This window comes from Phoenix dactylifera, chromosome 15 (genome assembly GCF_051530095.1).
Source record: "Phoenix dactylifera cultivar Ajwa chromosome 15, Ajwa_hap1_PhDact_Kaust_v1.1, whole genome shotgun sequence".
NCBI classification, from domain to species: Eukaryota; Viridiplantae; Streptophyta; class Magnoliopsida; order Arecales; family Arecaceae; genus Phoenix; species Phoenix dactylifera.
In genome coordinates, this window is record NC_143204.1 from 21812640 (window position 1) to 21830022 (window position 17383).

General features: G+C 38.8%; 1 protein-coding gene and 1 long non-coding RNA gene across 9 annotated transcripts; both read right to left on the reverse strand.

Annotated features, from left to right (window-relative positions):
* Window positions 1–1074: 1074 nt before the first annotated feature.
* Window positions 1075–5068, reverse strand: LOC103716390 (myb-related protein 2-like). 8 transcript variants are annotated; one of them, XM_088712027.1, is made up of 7 exons: window positions 2799–5068; window positions 2585–2711; window positions 2424–2500; window positions 2268–2325; window positions 2112–2193; window positions 1965–2019; window positions 1075–1893 (listed from the first exon to the last, which is right to left on the reverse strand). In XM_088712027.1, exons 2-7 carry the CDS (start codon window positions 2706–2708, stop codon window positions 1381–1383), a joined length of 909 nt encoding a protein of 302 aa, XP_088568153.1. In that variant the 5' UTR covers window positions 2709–2711; window positions 2799–5068; the 3' UTR covers window positions 1075–1380. The 8 variants fall into 8 exon arrangements, with proteins under 8 accessions (XP_088568153.1, XP_008802581.3, XP_088568152.1 ...); XM_008804359.5 differs by having other exon boundaries at window positions 2112–2196; window positions 2806–3438; XM_088712026.2 differs by having other exon boundaries at window positions 2112–2196; window positions 2799–3437.
* A 9153-nt stretch (window positions 5069–14221) lies between these two features.
* LOC148699940 (uncharacterized) lies at window positions 14222–16758 on the reverse strand. Its single transcript, XR_016398429.1, has 3 exons — window positions 16599–16758; window positions 16457–16515; window positions 14222–14572 (listed from the first exon to the last, which is right to left on the reverse strand). It is a non-coding gene; the product is annotated as an uncharacterized LOC148699940 (long non-coding RNA).
* Window positions 16759–17383: the final 625 nt, after the last annotated feature.

Below are 17383 nucleotides of genomic sequence, written 5' to 3' on the forward strand. Positions count from 1 at the left end.
GAAATAGGTAGAGTTGGCTAAGCACTTGGCATTTCTTTATAATGGTACACATGGTTTTTTTTTTTGTACAATTTCTATTGCCCAACATGCTATTTCAGATGTTACTAAATTATCCTCATTGGCTCTTACTCCTATAACAAGATCTATTTCTCAAGAATTAATTGATTGCTCCCTTGGGACCCATGGCTGACCTCAGCCATCATAGCTAGGTTATTGTCTCTTGGCGTCCCCTGCAGCAAGGTTTCTTGACAATTGATTTTGATGGGGGAACCAAAAAGGACAGGGCGGGCATTGGTCATATTATTTGTAATTACAGAGGAATTAGTGTACTTGCTGCAGGTTTTAGTTTATTTAAGCGCTCTGTTCCCCTAGGTTGGGATGGCATTTCAGTTGCTGTTAAACTTCCAAATGCTAAAGACATTTGGATAGAAGGAGATTCAACGAAGATGGTCTATTGAATGAGAAAGCCTGAAGCTACTTCTAAAAGTTATTGTACTTGTTAATTCAATATTTGGAGTCGTTATTCTTTGAATTCTATATGTTTGTGGTATGTCTACCAAGAAGGTGATCAAGTTGCGGACTGGTTAGCGAGATGTACTTTCGAAGTTGCATCAGATTCATCCTGAGCTTAATAAAATTATTTACTCTGATGTATTAGGTTGCCAAACAGTAAGGAGGAGTGAGCTCTCCCTTTTCCTACCCAATGTATAGCCAACATAAAATATTTTAAGCATAGAATATGTTGATATGATTTGCCCCGATGCCAATTAGAGTAGGTGAGAGGAACTCTCTCAGCATGGTAGAGGTCCTACTTCCAGTTTTGTTGGCAGGTACGGTCAGAATACTCTGCCAAAAGAAAACAAGAAAGAAAAAGAAAGAAACATTTGCCTATTTTTGTTTCCTCTGCAAAATAATGGTAGGAGCCACTATTCTGAATCTAAGAAGCTCTCCCCAGTGCCACTGGTGGGTAAAGTGGTGCCCACTGGCTGAGCAAAGGCCAGTTGGCAGCCAGAACAAGCTTGTGAGTAGGGTCCAGGTTCCCCTGGAACCACCTTAGCATGTTGACCTCAGGCGTACCAAACGCAAAATTTATTCAAATGCCATGTGTCATCTCCCTGCTCCCCACCTTCAACCACTGTATATAAATAAAGATACAGTATATACCAACTATAATGGAGGACCAAGCTTTACAAGGATCTGCTTTGGTTTGGGGCAGCATACACAAACACATCGACAATAGCAAACAAATAGCAGAGCAGCAACTGATGGCAGCTCGACTCTCAGGCGCTGCGGTCCTCGAAGGGAAAATTCTCACCCAAAGTGCCTCAAATGCCTCCCAAGGGAAATGGCATTGCTCGCTCCCAGCTTTTTACTGCCTAACTATCTGTTTAGATCGAGCCCTCGCGGGACCCCAAAACTACTGGTTTCCTGCTTCCCACTTGTGGGCTGTTCGACGCTGGCTTCCCCATAGATGATGCTACTGCAGCTTCCCTTCTCCTTACCGAGCATGTCGTTCGCTCGAGTCTCCACCGCTTTCGTGCCATTAGGATTGATCTCGTCGGACCCTTCGCTCCAGTTGTCGAGAGAGGAGCTGTGCTCCAGTCTACGTTGCTTTCGAACCTTTGCGTCCTGTCTCTCTAAAGATGAAGTTAAGCAGCTGTCCGTGGAGCAGTCAGCATGTTCAGCTCGTTTGGGAATCAAGCTACCTTGCGAGAAGGAAGAACTCAAGCACTCCGTCTCCACCGCAGAGACCAGCTCCGAGAGTTCGGCCTTGGCGGCCTCCACTCCCAATGAATTCGAAGTATAACCAGCGAGTGTTTCCTGGGCCTTTCTCAGAACCGACCGCAGGTACTTTCCTTGCGCTTCTATACGGAGCTGCAAGTGTCTCTGCACCTGGAAGGAATCGTTCGACATTCCTCCATTAGAAAAAACTTCGGTTTAATGAGAGTATCATCTGAGCTCACCTCAATTTGTTCCTGCAACTTCCTCTGCACCTCGATTTGCATCTGCACCATGGTCCTGAAAGGAGAGAATTTTTGTTGCATAAGCAGCCGCCAGTACTGCGAGCATATATCGAGAAAAGAAACCAGTTGTGATGTCATTCATCATACTCGTCGAACTGAGCTGGAGTTTTCTCCTGATCGATATGGGCAGCTTCGTTCTCCATGGTCGTGGTACTAGTTGCCTTGCAATCTGCTGCAGAAGACCATTTGTAGTGCAGCAAGAAAATCTGTGAGATCAAACACTACACAAACATAACATCTCACCTTTCTGTTTATTGTCACCTGGTGTGTTTGTATCTCGATTCTTTGCTAGCCTATATTTCTGCAAATATAGGACTGGATTTAGTATCCAAACTTCGGAAAGTTTCTCCTTTTAACAAGATTTTAAAGGTCTTAACACTTGTTAGGGAGAGAGGATGCCTGAAGATGACTCTTCAGATGGTAAAGAGTAAGCCCGGGAACTCCCATTGCTCGCATCAATGATTTTGGTGTTGCTTCTGTAATTGGATGAGAGAAAGCAGAACTTCAGCACGAGAACAAATTAACGATTCTAATGCAACAAGAAAGAGACTGCTAATTACTGTCCGCTCCGCCAAGCTGAGAGACTGCATCAACGAAGCGCCGGTGAAGCTGCTGTGTCCATTTAAGCCGTGGCTTCGCATCAACAGAGAGGACCAATCCTCGATCGTCGCCATGGTTGGGCATTTCCTGCGAACCCATCAAGAACTGAAGGCATGAGAACCTGAACAAGGTATTTAACACCCTTGGAGTCAGGTATGGGACCTGGGTCGTTACCTATAGGCTATCTATTGCAGGAGATGCTTTCCTGCTGTCTCTGTGCTTCACTCAGCCTTATGAATACATGAGTGGGCCTTGTGGAAGAATATATGCATGAGCTGTGGTTCATCTTTTCTCCACTCCATGTCATCTTTCTTTCATTTTTTTTTTCTCTTTGTTTTTTCCACCTCTTTGACTTGAAAGGGAGAGAATCTTTAGTGCAGTAAACAGAAAAAAGTGAAATGGCTCAACTATGGGTCTCAAAAGAATAGAAAAAAGAAAAGAGCAGGTAATGTTGTTTTGCTGTTTTCCTACATCTCTCTCCTCTTTTCTGGATTCTCTCCCACACTAGAAAGCCCCCACCATATTGAATAATGAGGCTACAACTTTCACCCACAGCATGTAGCTTTAACCGGCAAATATAATTGACTGATCTTTATCATGTGTTTCAATCCTAAATACCTCAGAAAATTTAACTGATTGTCCAGAAGGAAATTTCTCATTTCAGAAGGCAACAATATATTTTTTTGATAGAAGTGGAAGATTGTATTTGGCTCTTCTGCTGATAGGAAAACCAAAGAATCTAATCTAGATCTCAGAACCGATTGTATTTAGTGCATGCAGAAAAAGCTCAATATAAATAAAATACTCCAAAGGGCAATAATGATAACAAGATTACAAAAGAAGCAAGATGACATCCTCATTGGAATCAATCTTTTTAAGCCAGGCCTGTTTGGAAAGCAGTTCAAATGCAGCACACTCACTGTATCCAGATGGTGACTTCACATGCTTTATATTATAATTCCTGGAAGCAATTAGTGGTAGTACCCAGATTTACAATCCAAGAAAAGCAGGACCTCTTATTGGCACAAATTCTCACATCTGTCTGGCAGTAAGAATGGATACCTGGAATACTTCAGTGTGGGAGCCAAATCCATGCTGTACGCTTCAGACTCTGGAATACAGAAACAAAACCCTTACAGATATTGCACCGATGCCATTTTCCCATTCTGAATCTGGGCATCATGCTACTCTGCAGCCTTGGAATTACGACTCCATACTAATTTTTTCAAGAAAAAAGATGCTCCACTAATTATTCAGTGGGCATTTTGGACGCTTCATTTGGGTCTTTATTTCCATCTCTTTGTAATATGAATGCCAGCTCTTGCAAAGGGCAATTTTGTACCAAAATGTTTCTGGCTGTACTTCTGTTAGCATGAGCAAGTATATTTCAGGGGGAATTGTAGTTTTTATTGTTGTAGGCTATTGTTTAACCTAGAAGGCATGGATGAGTTGAGTCCGTTAACAAATTCGAAAAGCCAAGCAGATTACTTGCATTTCTTGAGATGCGGAATGTTAAAAGTGCTTTCCCGAATCAGAATTTGATGATTGATCTTTGAGGTGCTGCCATATCATTACCAAACATTCTCATTGTCTGTTAATCATTCAAAGCTACAAAGTTTAGACGCTAATAAAGTATTGAAGCAAGTAGAGGTTGTTTTAGTAATATAACCTTGTGTCGGTGGAACAGCACAAAGTGAAACCAATAATAAAAGAATCTGATAAAGCATCCACCATTGAACAGCACCAGTTCTAGCCCTTCATGTCATCTCCTCCAAAAAAAATGCCCCTTCATTTTGCAAATTCAGTACGTAGTTTCAGAGTGAAAGCAAAATGCACACATCCATTACAGTGCGAACTTGGTTTTATCTTTTACTGCTGCATCCGGAATGCCCCTAGCCTTCCTTTGGTAAGTCAAACTGCGGTTTACAAGGTCATATTGTGCATGGAGCATATTTCCATCAAGAAAAAAAAAAAGAAAATTGTGCATGGAGCATAAATTCATGTCTCTCAGACAGAATGTTTTTTATTTTTTGTAAGCATTCTGCATACCTTCATTATCTGCTCATTTTATCAGTTAATAAAATAACCCATATCTAAAATGTTGTAATGGTGAGCAGTATTCCCACAACCATCATCCATATTCAAATCTATCTCCATGTCAGAGCATTGCGGGAAAAACATATGAGTCAAGTATATACCACTGCTTTGTTCTCTTTTTCCAACACTGTCGTTGTAGTTTACCTCCAGCACAGCAAAGAAAGGTGTCTACATGTACATACAAAGCATTCAAATTTCCAAGAGTAGGAGAGGTGAGAGCAATTGAGGTACCTTTTCTTTTTAAGCAGCTGCTGTACTTGGGAATGCTTTCTTGCTTTTATATATTCTGAAACAAGAAAAGCAGATTCTGGATGATGCTGATAGACCCAAGGTCAGTAGGCAGTAGGTGAGGCTGTCATAAGTCATTTGGCAAAGGTGCCCATCAATAATTATTAAAGAGCTCATCAAAGTCGATCATCCAAATGCAAAAGCATGCAAAGGAGGTGAGAATGTGGCCCAAGGAATCAAGAAAGGAACAAACAATATGCCCCACTTAAAGAATTTCCACATATATCATTGCAATTGCATGGATGCTGTGCCGAAAACTTCCAATATTATGTGAGCATGATTTCGCATTTGTGCAATGGTATTGAATGTAGAAGTGGTATTCTCATGATGGGCTGTATCACTTTTTCACCAAGTTATCAGCGTCTGCTTGACTCCTCATATTTCAAGGAAAAATGGTTCAGGACAAGATAAACTTGGTCTAGAAGATTCAATCCCTTGGCTGAGCCTAACAAGATATTAGAAGACTTAGGTATCCATAACCCATCCTTTAACATGACCTGGCTGGCTGGCTATGTGCTGTCAGATGTACATGGAAACAGTCTAAGAACTCTGATTAGAACACTGCAGTGAGATTCTGATGGCAACGGTCTGTGCTGTGAGGGAGAAGAAGCTATGTTTACAGCTGGCTTGATAAGCTCAGCTACCTAAAATATGACCACACTAGGAGAATATACTTCATACTAGTTGGAGAATCCAACACAGGAAGAATATCACAGTTGTAAAGTTTGAGAGTTTGGGCTGAAGCACCGCACATTAAGCTATTAAGTCTGACCCAATCAGCACCTCCTACAGATGCTTTTATTATTACCTCTACTTTTACCATTCACGAAATCTATCAGGCCTTTATTTAGGTGTCATTCCGCTAGTTACATGTCAATTGCGACATTGTAGGAGTTCAACAACATATAGGAAGAGCTGCAAAAAGACAGGATATGATCATGTGTGCTCCTAACACAAGGACTGACCAAGAAATACAGGTATAACATCGTATTTATAGAAAAATGATCATTTACGACTATAATTCATCTACTATAATTGATTTTCCAATGGACTATAGATAGAGAGACTTCCCACTTGTATACTTTTGGCAGAGTAGAAAAAAATTAAATCACCTTAAAGAGAAAACATAATGATGCATCAATATCACAATATAATTAAGAGATCATGCTCTTTTAGAAGATTAGAACAGTCTAGCCATAGTGACAATGGAAACCTTCAAACAATGTTTTCCGTCCTATTTAGATACCCAATATTCCATCTCATCCCAAAGGCTTCAAAAGAACCTTCAATCAGCCATAAGAATCAATAATTTTTCTCTTCCTTAAGGTTTCACAAGATAGTGACAGAGCAGCACACCATATGCTATTGCAAAGGAAAACATATGGAGCCCTTATCCAGAAAGAAACTCATAAGAATTTTGAGAATGGACGAAAGTCCAAACAAGCTCGACAGCTCTGTAGCATAGCTAAAATTCAGAAAGGGACATCTGTTGCTTTTGCATCTTACCTTGCTATGGAAGCATCCACTTAATGATAAACTTAATCATTAGAAAGAGCGAAGCCTAAATCAAAGGCTGCTAATCTAGATCTTTCAAATATTGATCCTTTTGTTTCCCGACTTTGCTAAACACCAAGTCTCCACTACCAATAGCAATCATCCTCCCACTAGCAATAAGATACTTCACACTAGGAGCCATAAGCTAAACAACCTCGTCATTCTCAAAATTTAGGATGTGGAATACAGCTGATTTCCTCCCTTTGAACTCAGATTGGCTGATTGAAAATTTGCTTTAATTTTAAAGACCTTCCTTTAAATGAGAGCAGTTATACTCACCATGTATCCTCAACTTCTCATCTACTAACAAACAAATTAGCAAGAGAACAAAAATTGCCACAACCGACATGAACTGCTAAACAAAAAAAATTTCCAACCATGTATAAGTAAATAATCTTGAATCCATGAAGGCACCTCAGGAGACTGTGCTTAAGAAGTTGCTTGATTGATTTCCATACTAAGAAATGGATTCCATTTTCGAACCTTTTTGTGTCAATCTGTCATACTTCCTCGACCCTCTACGCTGTCTACTCTGTACGATCAAAATATCCCATACTCATGTGCATCAGAAAACTGCAAAACATAATTAGTGCAGATTAAATAAATTTTATACCACCCAACAAATTAGATTAATGTCTCTTTAACTTTTATTCCTTCCATGTAAAACGTACCACTCACTTCCCCAACTTTTTGATGCAGAACTCCATTTTGCAGGTGTTCTTTTGTTCGCTTCCAATATCCCTCAGCCATAGTCCATCCCCACTTTTTTGAACCCCATCCCCCCACCCCCGCCCACACACACACAAGGCATCAACCATCAATTCCATTATGTCATTTTCTCACAAGCAACTTTCTCACTTCTCATCAAAACCTTTCCTTGCCTTAGATGATGAAATTGTGGTTCACTTACAATCCTTCCCCTGGATCCCCATGAGTCCAATTACCAAACAAACATCCACCCATGACTTTGTTAGGAGGGAGTCAGAAAGCGTAGGCATTTGATGGTGGAGCAAAATTCTTGTACTCAAAAGAATAGTCCTCACTAGAAAAACTGATCAATTTGGCAATGATGTCAAATATAGAGCCTTTTGAAGGGAAAATTGTTTGTGCTAGAATTAATCCAACTATTTGGATAATAAGTTAGATTCTTCTGGATTCTTCCACAAAGGTTCCTTGAATGATAGTTGTGTTCCCAGCTGATGGAAATGATAGATGTGATCTTCATTGCCTTGTATGTTCCCAACTTAACTAAGCTTGCAGATGACTAATAAAATTGAACATCAGTTGGATTTCTATGCTTATTTTTTTCATGGAATGCTCTCATTCCAGATTGCTCAAACAGAGAATCCTGTTTTCCCTTGTCAGTATGGTTCTGCCTTGGTTGCATATGATGAAAGTTCCATCCAACTATATCTTTTATGAGATATCCTTTTGGAAGTCAAATATGATTGGAGCATATTATGGTCTGGCTACTATTCAACTGTCATGCAGTCCTTGGAAGAAAAGAAACGGCCGGGTGCAATCTTCTCATCATCATATTGCTTGTTGTTTTATCTACTTTTTCTCACTGGCTGTTACTTATTCCCCTCCTGCCTTCGCATTGTACGTTCCATCCCTGTCTCCTTTGACTCTTACGTACATACTTCTCTCACATATTCAATAAATTGGGTGGCTCAGCCTCCCCTTCCCTTGAATAAAAAAAACATTCAGCCTCTATTCTAGGGGAAGCTGCTTTGATAAGCACTATTGATCCCGAAATAAGGACCATTAAAGAAAAATCAAGGGCAATAAGGAATCTTTTTGATTGTATCTACTAACAACCAATCAGGACTAGTTATCTATTACACCCTCTGACTTGTCCTTTTTCATCTACATGTTTTACGAACATCATCTCTATGAAATTGGTTTGTCACAATTTTACAGGTTTAATTCTGATAATAGATAAAGTCATCTTTTCTAATTGCTGGGAGCCATTTCACCAAGAGAATTAGGGGGTTCTTGGATCTTTTGGTTACAAATTAATTAGTTTAAACTGGGATAGCTCGACAGGACATAAGACTTAACCCTAATAGACATAACATGAAAATGCCACCTTAGAGCAGATGACATGCAAATGGCCAGCTGTAAAACAGCAGTCCAGGATCAATGAATCTACCAACTAGTACTCCATCTTCAACTTTTCTTTTTCTCTCCTGATCTCTGGATCCATTAATTTTACCACCTGCATCAAAGCCAGCAAATTGGTCAAATCTCATACATATTTGTGAAGTGCCTTCAATCTTCAAAGAATTGAAGCCCAATTAGGACTTATATTCTAATATGAAATGAAACTGTATGAGGAGGCAATATGCTGCTGAATATATCTGTGAAAAGTTGCTCCTTTTTTGGTCGTTGTCATGTGAAAGTAATTACTTAGGTACTCACTGCAGTCAAATCACCATGTCCCTTAAATTAATCTCTGGACAAATTCAATGTAGTTAATAAAACTACATACACAATCAATGGAAATCTTGTTAATTATAGGAAAATCAGGAACAGCAGAGCTATTGGCATGAAAAACTTGAGATGCATGATATGAAATAAGTGATGTTTCATTCAGGCTAACCCTTAACATCATGACTAAACTGCAGAGATTTAAATACATCTGTTTTACAGAAGCAAGAAAATGGATCACAATAAGCTTGAAGCCAAATTCTCCATATTTCTCCTCATCAGTGTTACGTGGTAGGTTTCAGATGTTTTCTGCAAAGCTGCGTGAGATTTTAAGCATTCTCTTAAGCTTAATTGGCATTGTTTGACCGAAAATATGATATATCAAGGCGTGAGAATTTTCTGATACAGGCCCTGAACATGACTCCATCACTAACATGTTGGTGCTGAACTTCTAGCCAGGGCAACTTCAGGTAAGGTAGAAGCTTTTCACTAGACCTAAAAGGATTGCTTGACAAGAAGGTGAACTTAGCTCATAAGTTGCAGATCTTCAGCTTATGCAAGTCAGAGCAGCTCCCAGAGATTCCTCCGAACTTGGGCATAACCCAGATAATGAGGGAAGGAAACATGATTTAGCATGGACTGCATGTTAAAAGCTAAAAAACCAAATTGAAATAGAATCCAGGCTGTGCAATCTGTAGAATGAATATTGCAACCTAGAAACAATTCCCAGACACAATAACTAAAATCCTCCAATTAGCAACTCTGCAGTTGGTGCATGCATTTTTCATTTAACTGATTTAAAATATTTCACAATAAAAAAAATATATTAGGTAAAAGAAAGAGTGATTGCAGCGAAAATAAATAGAAGAGGAGGAGAGTTAAATCGAAGGGAAAGTTAAATAACAAAATTTTCAGCAATACAGTTCGAATCTATGCAGCATATTTTTGTCGAACAACTGATATCCAAATCGAGTCATGATTTCTTAATCATAAAATAAATCATAACTTTTAAATTAGTTTGAATATGTGTGTTGATGCCTTGTATCATGCTTCAATGACTCATTTTGAAAGTTGAACCAGAAGACAAATCTCAATTCATGTGCCAATGATAAAGCTTGCAACCATGAAAGACTACAAAATGATTTTGAAATGGCTTGGATAAATTGATATAAAACATGAATCCGAATGAATCCCTCTTGCCTTGTCAACTAGAACCAGTAGAAATGAGATGATTCAAAATATCACAAAATAAATCTCGCGTCATGATTAGAGCAAAGTTAGCAGGATGTGATGAACAAGATTCAAGTACACTGAACAGAATGCGATGTAATAATACAAATTCGTTAACATAATATGAAAAAAAAGTTAGGAAGGCATGGATGATCCACGAACGTACGTGATATGTTATTTCGAAAAAGGTCCAACTTTTCGTATCTCAAATCCCCCACAATTATCTGTTCTTTTATTTCTTCACCTTTCGAAGCTTCATTTTGGCCTCCATGCCACTGGCCCACTGCTAACAGAGCAACCAAAGGGGCGATGAGGACGCAAGAATCCACCACTGTGGGGAGGGCAAGGTGATCGAAACCCTGGGAATGCTTCGAAAAATCGTGTCTTTTTGGCTTATTTCAGATCATGACACGTAGGCCTCGAAGTATGGAATGAGCTCCATCGCTGGTCGCTCCACCGGCAAACCTAAGAATAAGAAAAGACCTTGATGCCATCATCGCATATTTGCAGAAAAACCCTTTTCATACATATTTACGTAACAAACCAAGCAAACTTCCAACTCCCAAGTCACTTTATCTGTCAACCACACTTCTGAACTTCAAGAAATTTAATTTGTGGACTATGATGCAACAATGGATGTAAAAAAATAGTTTTCCCCTTTCTTTACTTATGTAAATTAATTTTTTATTTTATTTTTACAAGCTAAACTTTTATATAAAATTTATGAAAATGTAGTGCTCATACACAATTTTTCTAAATATTTTTTTTTTAAAATCACAGCCCATATATTATTAAAAATACATATAACACCTTTCCTTATCCCTATTTACACATCGATGCAGAAAATGCTAATTTAAATTGCAACAACAACCTTGTGTTAGGTTTACATTAATAAATTGGGGAGGGGTTGTTTTTTCAGTATTTAATGAGACTATTATAAATGAGGAGATAAAATCACCATTAGTGGTCCATCTTTAAGTGATCGTCCATTTAACTTGGAAGATATTAAACTACTATGAGCCCAATGCTCTCAATCGCTCCTCTCTCTCTTTCCTTCCCCTTTCTCTCCATCCTCTCCACATCAGATTCTTTGGCTTTTCTCGCCTCTAGAGCCTTCTTTTTCTTCTTCCAAGAGGTTTGATTGAAGAACTTCCAAGAGGTTGCACATGCTTTTCGGGAGGCGAACAGGGCTGCAGACTGGGTCGCCTCCTATGTTGCACGACATTCCGGGGAGTTCTTGTGGACATCCATAGCAGAGCTTCCGCCCCCTCTGTACTCTTTACTTTCTTTTGACTTGGCAGGATGTATTCAGGCTAGAGCTATATGAATTGCCGTTTTCACCAAAAAAAAAGAACTTGCCCCCACAAGTCTTGCTTCTTTTGTTAAAACTTTGCTCATGAGCCTGTAAGTAACCCATAAGATCATCAATCATCATGGATTCCATATGACCTGTCTATAGGCACCATAATGCATTCTTTCTGGAATCCTTTATAAAGTATCCTTCTAAGCTTGATGTGGCCCTTCCCTACCATCTCTCAAATATTATGGGAGCCCAAAATGCTTTCATTTGAATATTGCAGTTCCCAAAATTGTCACGGGTGAGATGAGGGATAGGTAGTTGCCAGTTAGCCATCGCCGGATTAACTTACTCTAGTACCACTTGCTAGCTTGGCTGAAATTGTATTGGCCTTTCTTGCCTATAAGCACTCTAATAATAACAATGCATGTAAGAACTTGTGCTGCTTATGTGCTAGGAAGGGATCTTGCATATTTAAAAGGCCATGAGACCTGAATAATATGCTCTGGCTGGGTTTTATAGGTGAGATCATAGGTCATCACAAATAGTATCAGAGCAAACCTATGATGGGGATATATTTAGTCCCAGATCGGTTGTATATTAGAGAGAAATTGGGTATTTATACATGCTAAAGAAGTCAGAGAATACCCTTTTGCTAGCTTTTTTGGATGAGATCCTAAATTGTTAAAAGATTACCAAAATAGATCTAGTCTATGCTTATGTAAACTAGGGGACATACACTATGGGCTCTTTTGAGGCTAAGCATAAGTCGATTATGGTGTTTGTGATTAAATTTGATTGGATAATTATAATTGAATTTGGATCCTTAGCTTGGCAAGGGTTAGGGTATAATTAAAAAAAAGAAAATAAATGAGGACCCATGCTGGCATATATTTAGTCTCCCATCAGTTGTATGTTGGGAGGAGATCTTTAATGCTTATACAAATCAAAAACTCTAAACAATATCTTCCAGCTAGTCTTTTTGAAAGAGATCCTGAGTTATTATAATGTAGGACGAGAAAATAAGAGAGAAGAGGCAATTCATTTCATTCTTGATTTGCATTTTTCAACATAGCTCGAATACATCACCATTTAGAGACTAAAAAACCCTAACTCCCATGGCGCTTCACTTATCCATGATTATTTAATGCAACCCTTTACCCATTATATGACCATTTTATTCAATATGACTCTTCACCTACCAAATAGCATTAACAGAGCTCTTCATCTTTTTGTAACATATTACTCTTCTTCAACTTTGACTCTTGATTTAAACTTTGACTATTGACTATGCCAAATAGGACGACATGTAGAATGATCATTACGGATTAAGTTTACTGCAGAACACCTAATTCACACACTACTATAGTAAACATAAAACTGATGTTGCCTTCAAAAGTAATGATTTAAAAATTTAAAACTTAAACCACTAGTTAGGAGAAGTTCATTTTAATGGCTTCATTTCTCTAGACAACTCTCTCATTCAGAAGAATCTAGGACCTGGATGAATTATGCTTGCTGTGGACTTGTGGACCTGTGGTGTGGAGGCTTTGGTATGAAAGAAACTTGACAAATTTGTATTGTAATCACAGAAAGCTTTCTGTGGTTATCTCTGAAGTCACTCTCTACTAGAAGGAATGGTTCTCTGCATCGTCTTCCAGATCGACAACAGTCTAAATTGATCCCCTTCTTGATTGTTTGTGCATGGACCAGGGGCTTTCTTACGTCCGTTATGGTCTTCGGTTGGCCTTTATTCTTTATGTCTGAACCTGGTATACCTGTGTGATGGATTGGCATGGGTCTAGCACGGGCGATCTGCTTCACTTGTGGACTGGCATGGAACCAGCATGGAGAATGGAACGCTAATGGCAGCCTAGATCTTTATTAAATTATGTCCAAGCCATCTAAGTTACTTGTATTCTGATTTTTTTCCTTTGTTGGTGTAACTGTTCTGAACCACGTTGCTATGTAATGGGGCAGTCGCTCATCACGTAGTCTGCCAATCCCTTCTCCCTACTTTTTCTTCCTCTTTCTTTTGTATTAATTTCTCTCCTCATGAAATGAATTCATGGGGAAACTATATTTCTTCTCAAAGAGAGAGAGAGAGAAAAAAAAAAAGGCTTCATTGCTTTTTTAGTTATGCATGAGTTGCAAATGTTAACCTACCAAAACCAGCTGCGAGTCATTTGTTTTAATAAGGAAGCTGCAAACCTTATCTCAAATATTTCAGGTCAACCCTCCAGATTCTTCATTGACCGTCAATTACCTAATATATATCTATTTTTTTGGTAATATGCCTAATATCTCAAATTCATATTGCCTTGCACACAACTTGAAGCACCTCTTACCAGAGAAAAGCCTCTCATCAGACCTTGGAACTACCATCTTGGCAAGTTGTCCATTACTTTGTTTATAGCTTTTTTTCTAATTTTTATAACACAATCTGTGGATACAGTCTTATGCCAATATCAAGTTCTTATAGTACTTGGGAAAGACTTGTGTTCAGATCGGACTCGAAACATCTCAGCAGCGGAAGGATCGCAAGTATCTTGGTCCATTGGAGGTGCAGAAGCCTACTCAGTGGGGGGGAAAAAACTAAATCTATAAAATCAAGCACACTTCTGATATCCTCTCTGTTAGCTATGGCCAGTCTGAAGGGGCCAGAAGAGGTTACATTATAGACTTACGTACATCCAAGTACTTTAACTTAATTCCCGTTCTCAGAATTGTCTTATAGATTCAAAAGCATGAGAAGATAGTATACAAGTGGCATCTTCGACACATGCACACCAGAGTGCATTACAATAACAACACTCTCGCTTGTTGTCATCCATTCCATAGCATTATTTTATTACTGAGTTTTTAGATCGTAAGAGACTACTAGGAACAACACTGCCTGATGAAAACTCTTCTTAAAACCAGTCCTGAGTCAGCTCTTTCCAGGTGGAGTGTGGCGACCGTTAGGACCAGGCACCGGATAGTCCTTGACGTTGATCTCCAAATCCATCCTGATGCCAGTAACTTCTGGTGTGGCTTCTTCCACGTTTATCTGCATTCATTGCCAATGATTCACTAGAGCATGCACTTTCCATAACAAAATCACAAGTTCTTACCAAATGGGTTCATTGTTTTCAAACCTACTCCTGATCACCACTACCTTGAGTATGTATTTCAACAAAAAAATATATTGTAGAAGTATACGTTCTTTTCTTTCATTGAATTGCTTTGCTTATTCTCTTTTCGACGTTTTTATCTATACCAAATGGTGTCACACAGTTGCTATAATGCTTGACATGAAGAAACAAATTACATGGTTCTTGTGAGAAACATAATATCAAAGACCTTCTCCAAGGTGTATATTCAGTTATTAATTCATGTTTAAACATCCATTTATCAACGTGAATATTTAGTCTACTCCATGTTTTCACATGAAATATAGAAAAATAAATCTTATAAATATACATTTCCTGGTGCTAAGGACCAACATGGCTGACAAATTTGTTGATCCTTAGAACTACGTACAATAAGAGTCTCTCCTTCAATATGTTCGGTCACTGACGCATGTTCAAACATATGTGGAAGAGGGATGTTTTTGAAGATTTCCAGAGGCTGCAGCTTAGAATTGGGTGGGTTTTTTGGAGTGTGAAGACCTAGACCTACCGTTGGCTGGGTGAGGGTGGCCTGTGAAGGGGCGGGCTGTGGACTTGGTTGCTGTGCTCTCGTATCTTCTCCTCTTTTTCTTTTTTTTTTTCTCTCTTCCCCTTTTTATTCTTCTTTCATTATTCCTTCTCTTCTCCTTTGCATCATTTCACTTCCTTGTGAAATGGAGGTGACTAGTTAATTCACCCGCTCGGGGAAAAAGAATCCAGAGTCTAGTTAATGCTTCCACGTAAAATATGGAAATAGAAATCATTAAATGCATCCCTTTGTGTGAAGGTTCAACTTGACTAATGGATTTGTCAGTTTTCGAAGTAATCCTAGAATCTCTCCTTTGTGATTTTCATAAAATTCTTTTTCTTATTTGACAAACAAACATATATGAATGAGACTCCTATAATCAGCATCGTAACAATCACTTTTTTCTTCTCTCTTTTGAAGCAATTTTTTTTAAAAAAAAAGATTTTAAAAAACCCAGGTAACTTAAAGAGTTACAACTTGATGCTCCATGATGTGCTTAAGCTTATAAGATGAAGTAGATTTATTTTATATATTTTATATTTTCTTACGCTCCTCTCATATGTGATTCGAACCGGACTTTTCTTTAATGGATGAGCTCAGCATATAAATTTTTTTAATAATGAGGTTAAAGAGTGCGGAGGACCTCTGCTTTGATACCATGCAAAAATTACTACTTATCCCAAAAGCTAAAACTTATAGGATGAGGTAGATTTATTTTATGTTAGCTTTGACAATCTAGAGAGGATTAATTTATCTTACTCTAGCCCAAATCAGTTGAAGGCCTAACCCCTCAATAGACTGATCTATTGAAGGTCTAACTCCTCAATAACTCAAGTCTAAGGTCTAACCCCTAGATCGAAATCGGCACAAGTGCCTCCAAGCCTTGCGACCGACTCTCTAAGGGATTACAACTCAAAAGAGCTAATGATAAAATAACCAAAGAAACAATGATCTGATTCATTATTAAATAAAATTTCACATGTTGGGCTCGTCCATTAAAAAAAAAGTTCGGCCTACATGTTAGGAAGAGTGAAAGAAAATATAAAATATATAAATAAATCTATCTCATCCTATAAGCTTAAGTATTTGGAACAAGTAGTGATTTCAACATTAATGATGTGGTTCGCAGCACAAAAACGATTGAATTGCAAAGGAGATCAAAAAAGAATAGAGAACCCTTGAGATGACGATGATGTCAAAGACATTAATGAACTTAAGAATTTATTTGCTAGCTCTTCAATAAAATCATTGTTACCTTGGAAGTATCACCAAGTGCTGGAAGATCTCCAGTCTCCTGCAGCATCTTTTGAGCCCCTGCAACATCAGAAACAGCGAACTAGCTCAGAAGAAGAAGATAAGAGGGAAGAAAAGGCTTTCTTCGACGAATAGATGATCACTTGTGTAAGGACGAGCGTTGGAGGAGGGCATGACGTAAGAAAAAGCCAATAGAATCACAAGTAGATGATAGAAGACCCTTTCCATTTCTCCAAGCTCTCAATGCACAGCAGGTGCTGCTATCTCATGCATTAATGCTGCTTGATCCAAAGCCCGGTGGTCTCCTTTTATGCAATTTCGAGTCATGGACAGCCCTACTTTGGGGCTCATTCCTCCTCACTTCACCAAAGTCAAAAAGGCTAGGAAACACCCTGTCTGAACGCAAATGGACGTACCTAACTCCCACTCTCCTCTCTACTTTCATATTGCATGCTTGCTTTCCCCAGGAACCAAGCATCAAGGTACATAACATTCTATATATTGAAATGGTTACTATACCCTAGTCGTGTTAAGTGGCTTCAAAGGAAAGCAAATGAAATATGCGGTTGGGTTGAGTGATTGGGTTATTGTTATGGGGGGGTGTAGAAAATAGGCCTGTGGGGCTTAGATTACTCTTGAATGGAAGTGGGGGATTTGCAAGTCAACATGGAGAACAGAAGAAGACACCCACTCAAGGGGTGGCCGGGCTATGATTTCGATAGATGATGATCTCCAAAAATCTTACAGCCCCAGGACTCCAACCAATTAGCCCAAGTCAAAAGTTTTCTTGTAGTGCTGGGGAAAGGTTCAAGGAAGAAACAAAAGGGAAGTATAAGTGGAAGCATATAGTCTGCACATTGACTAGATATGACTTTCTCAGTGTTTTTTTTAAAACTAATTAAAGCCCATTTGGTTGGGAAAAATCTGA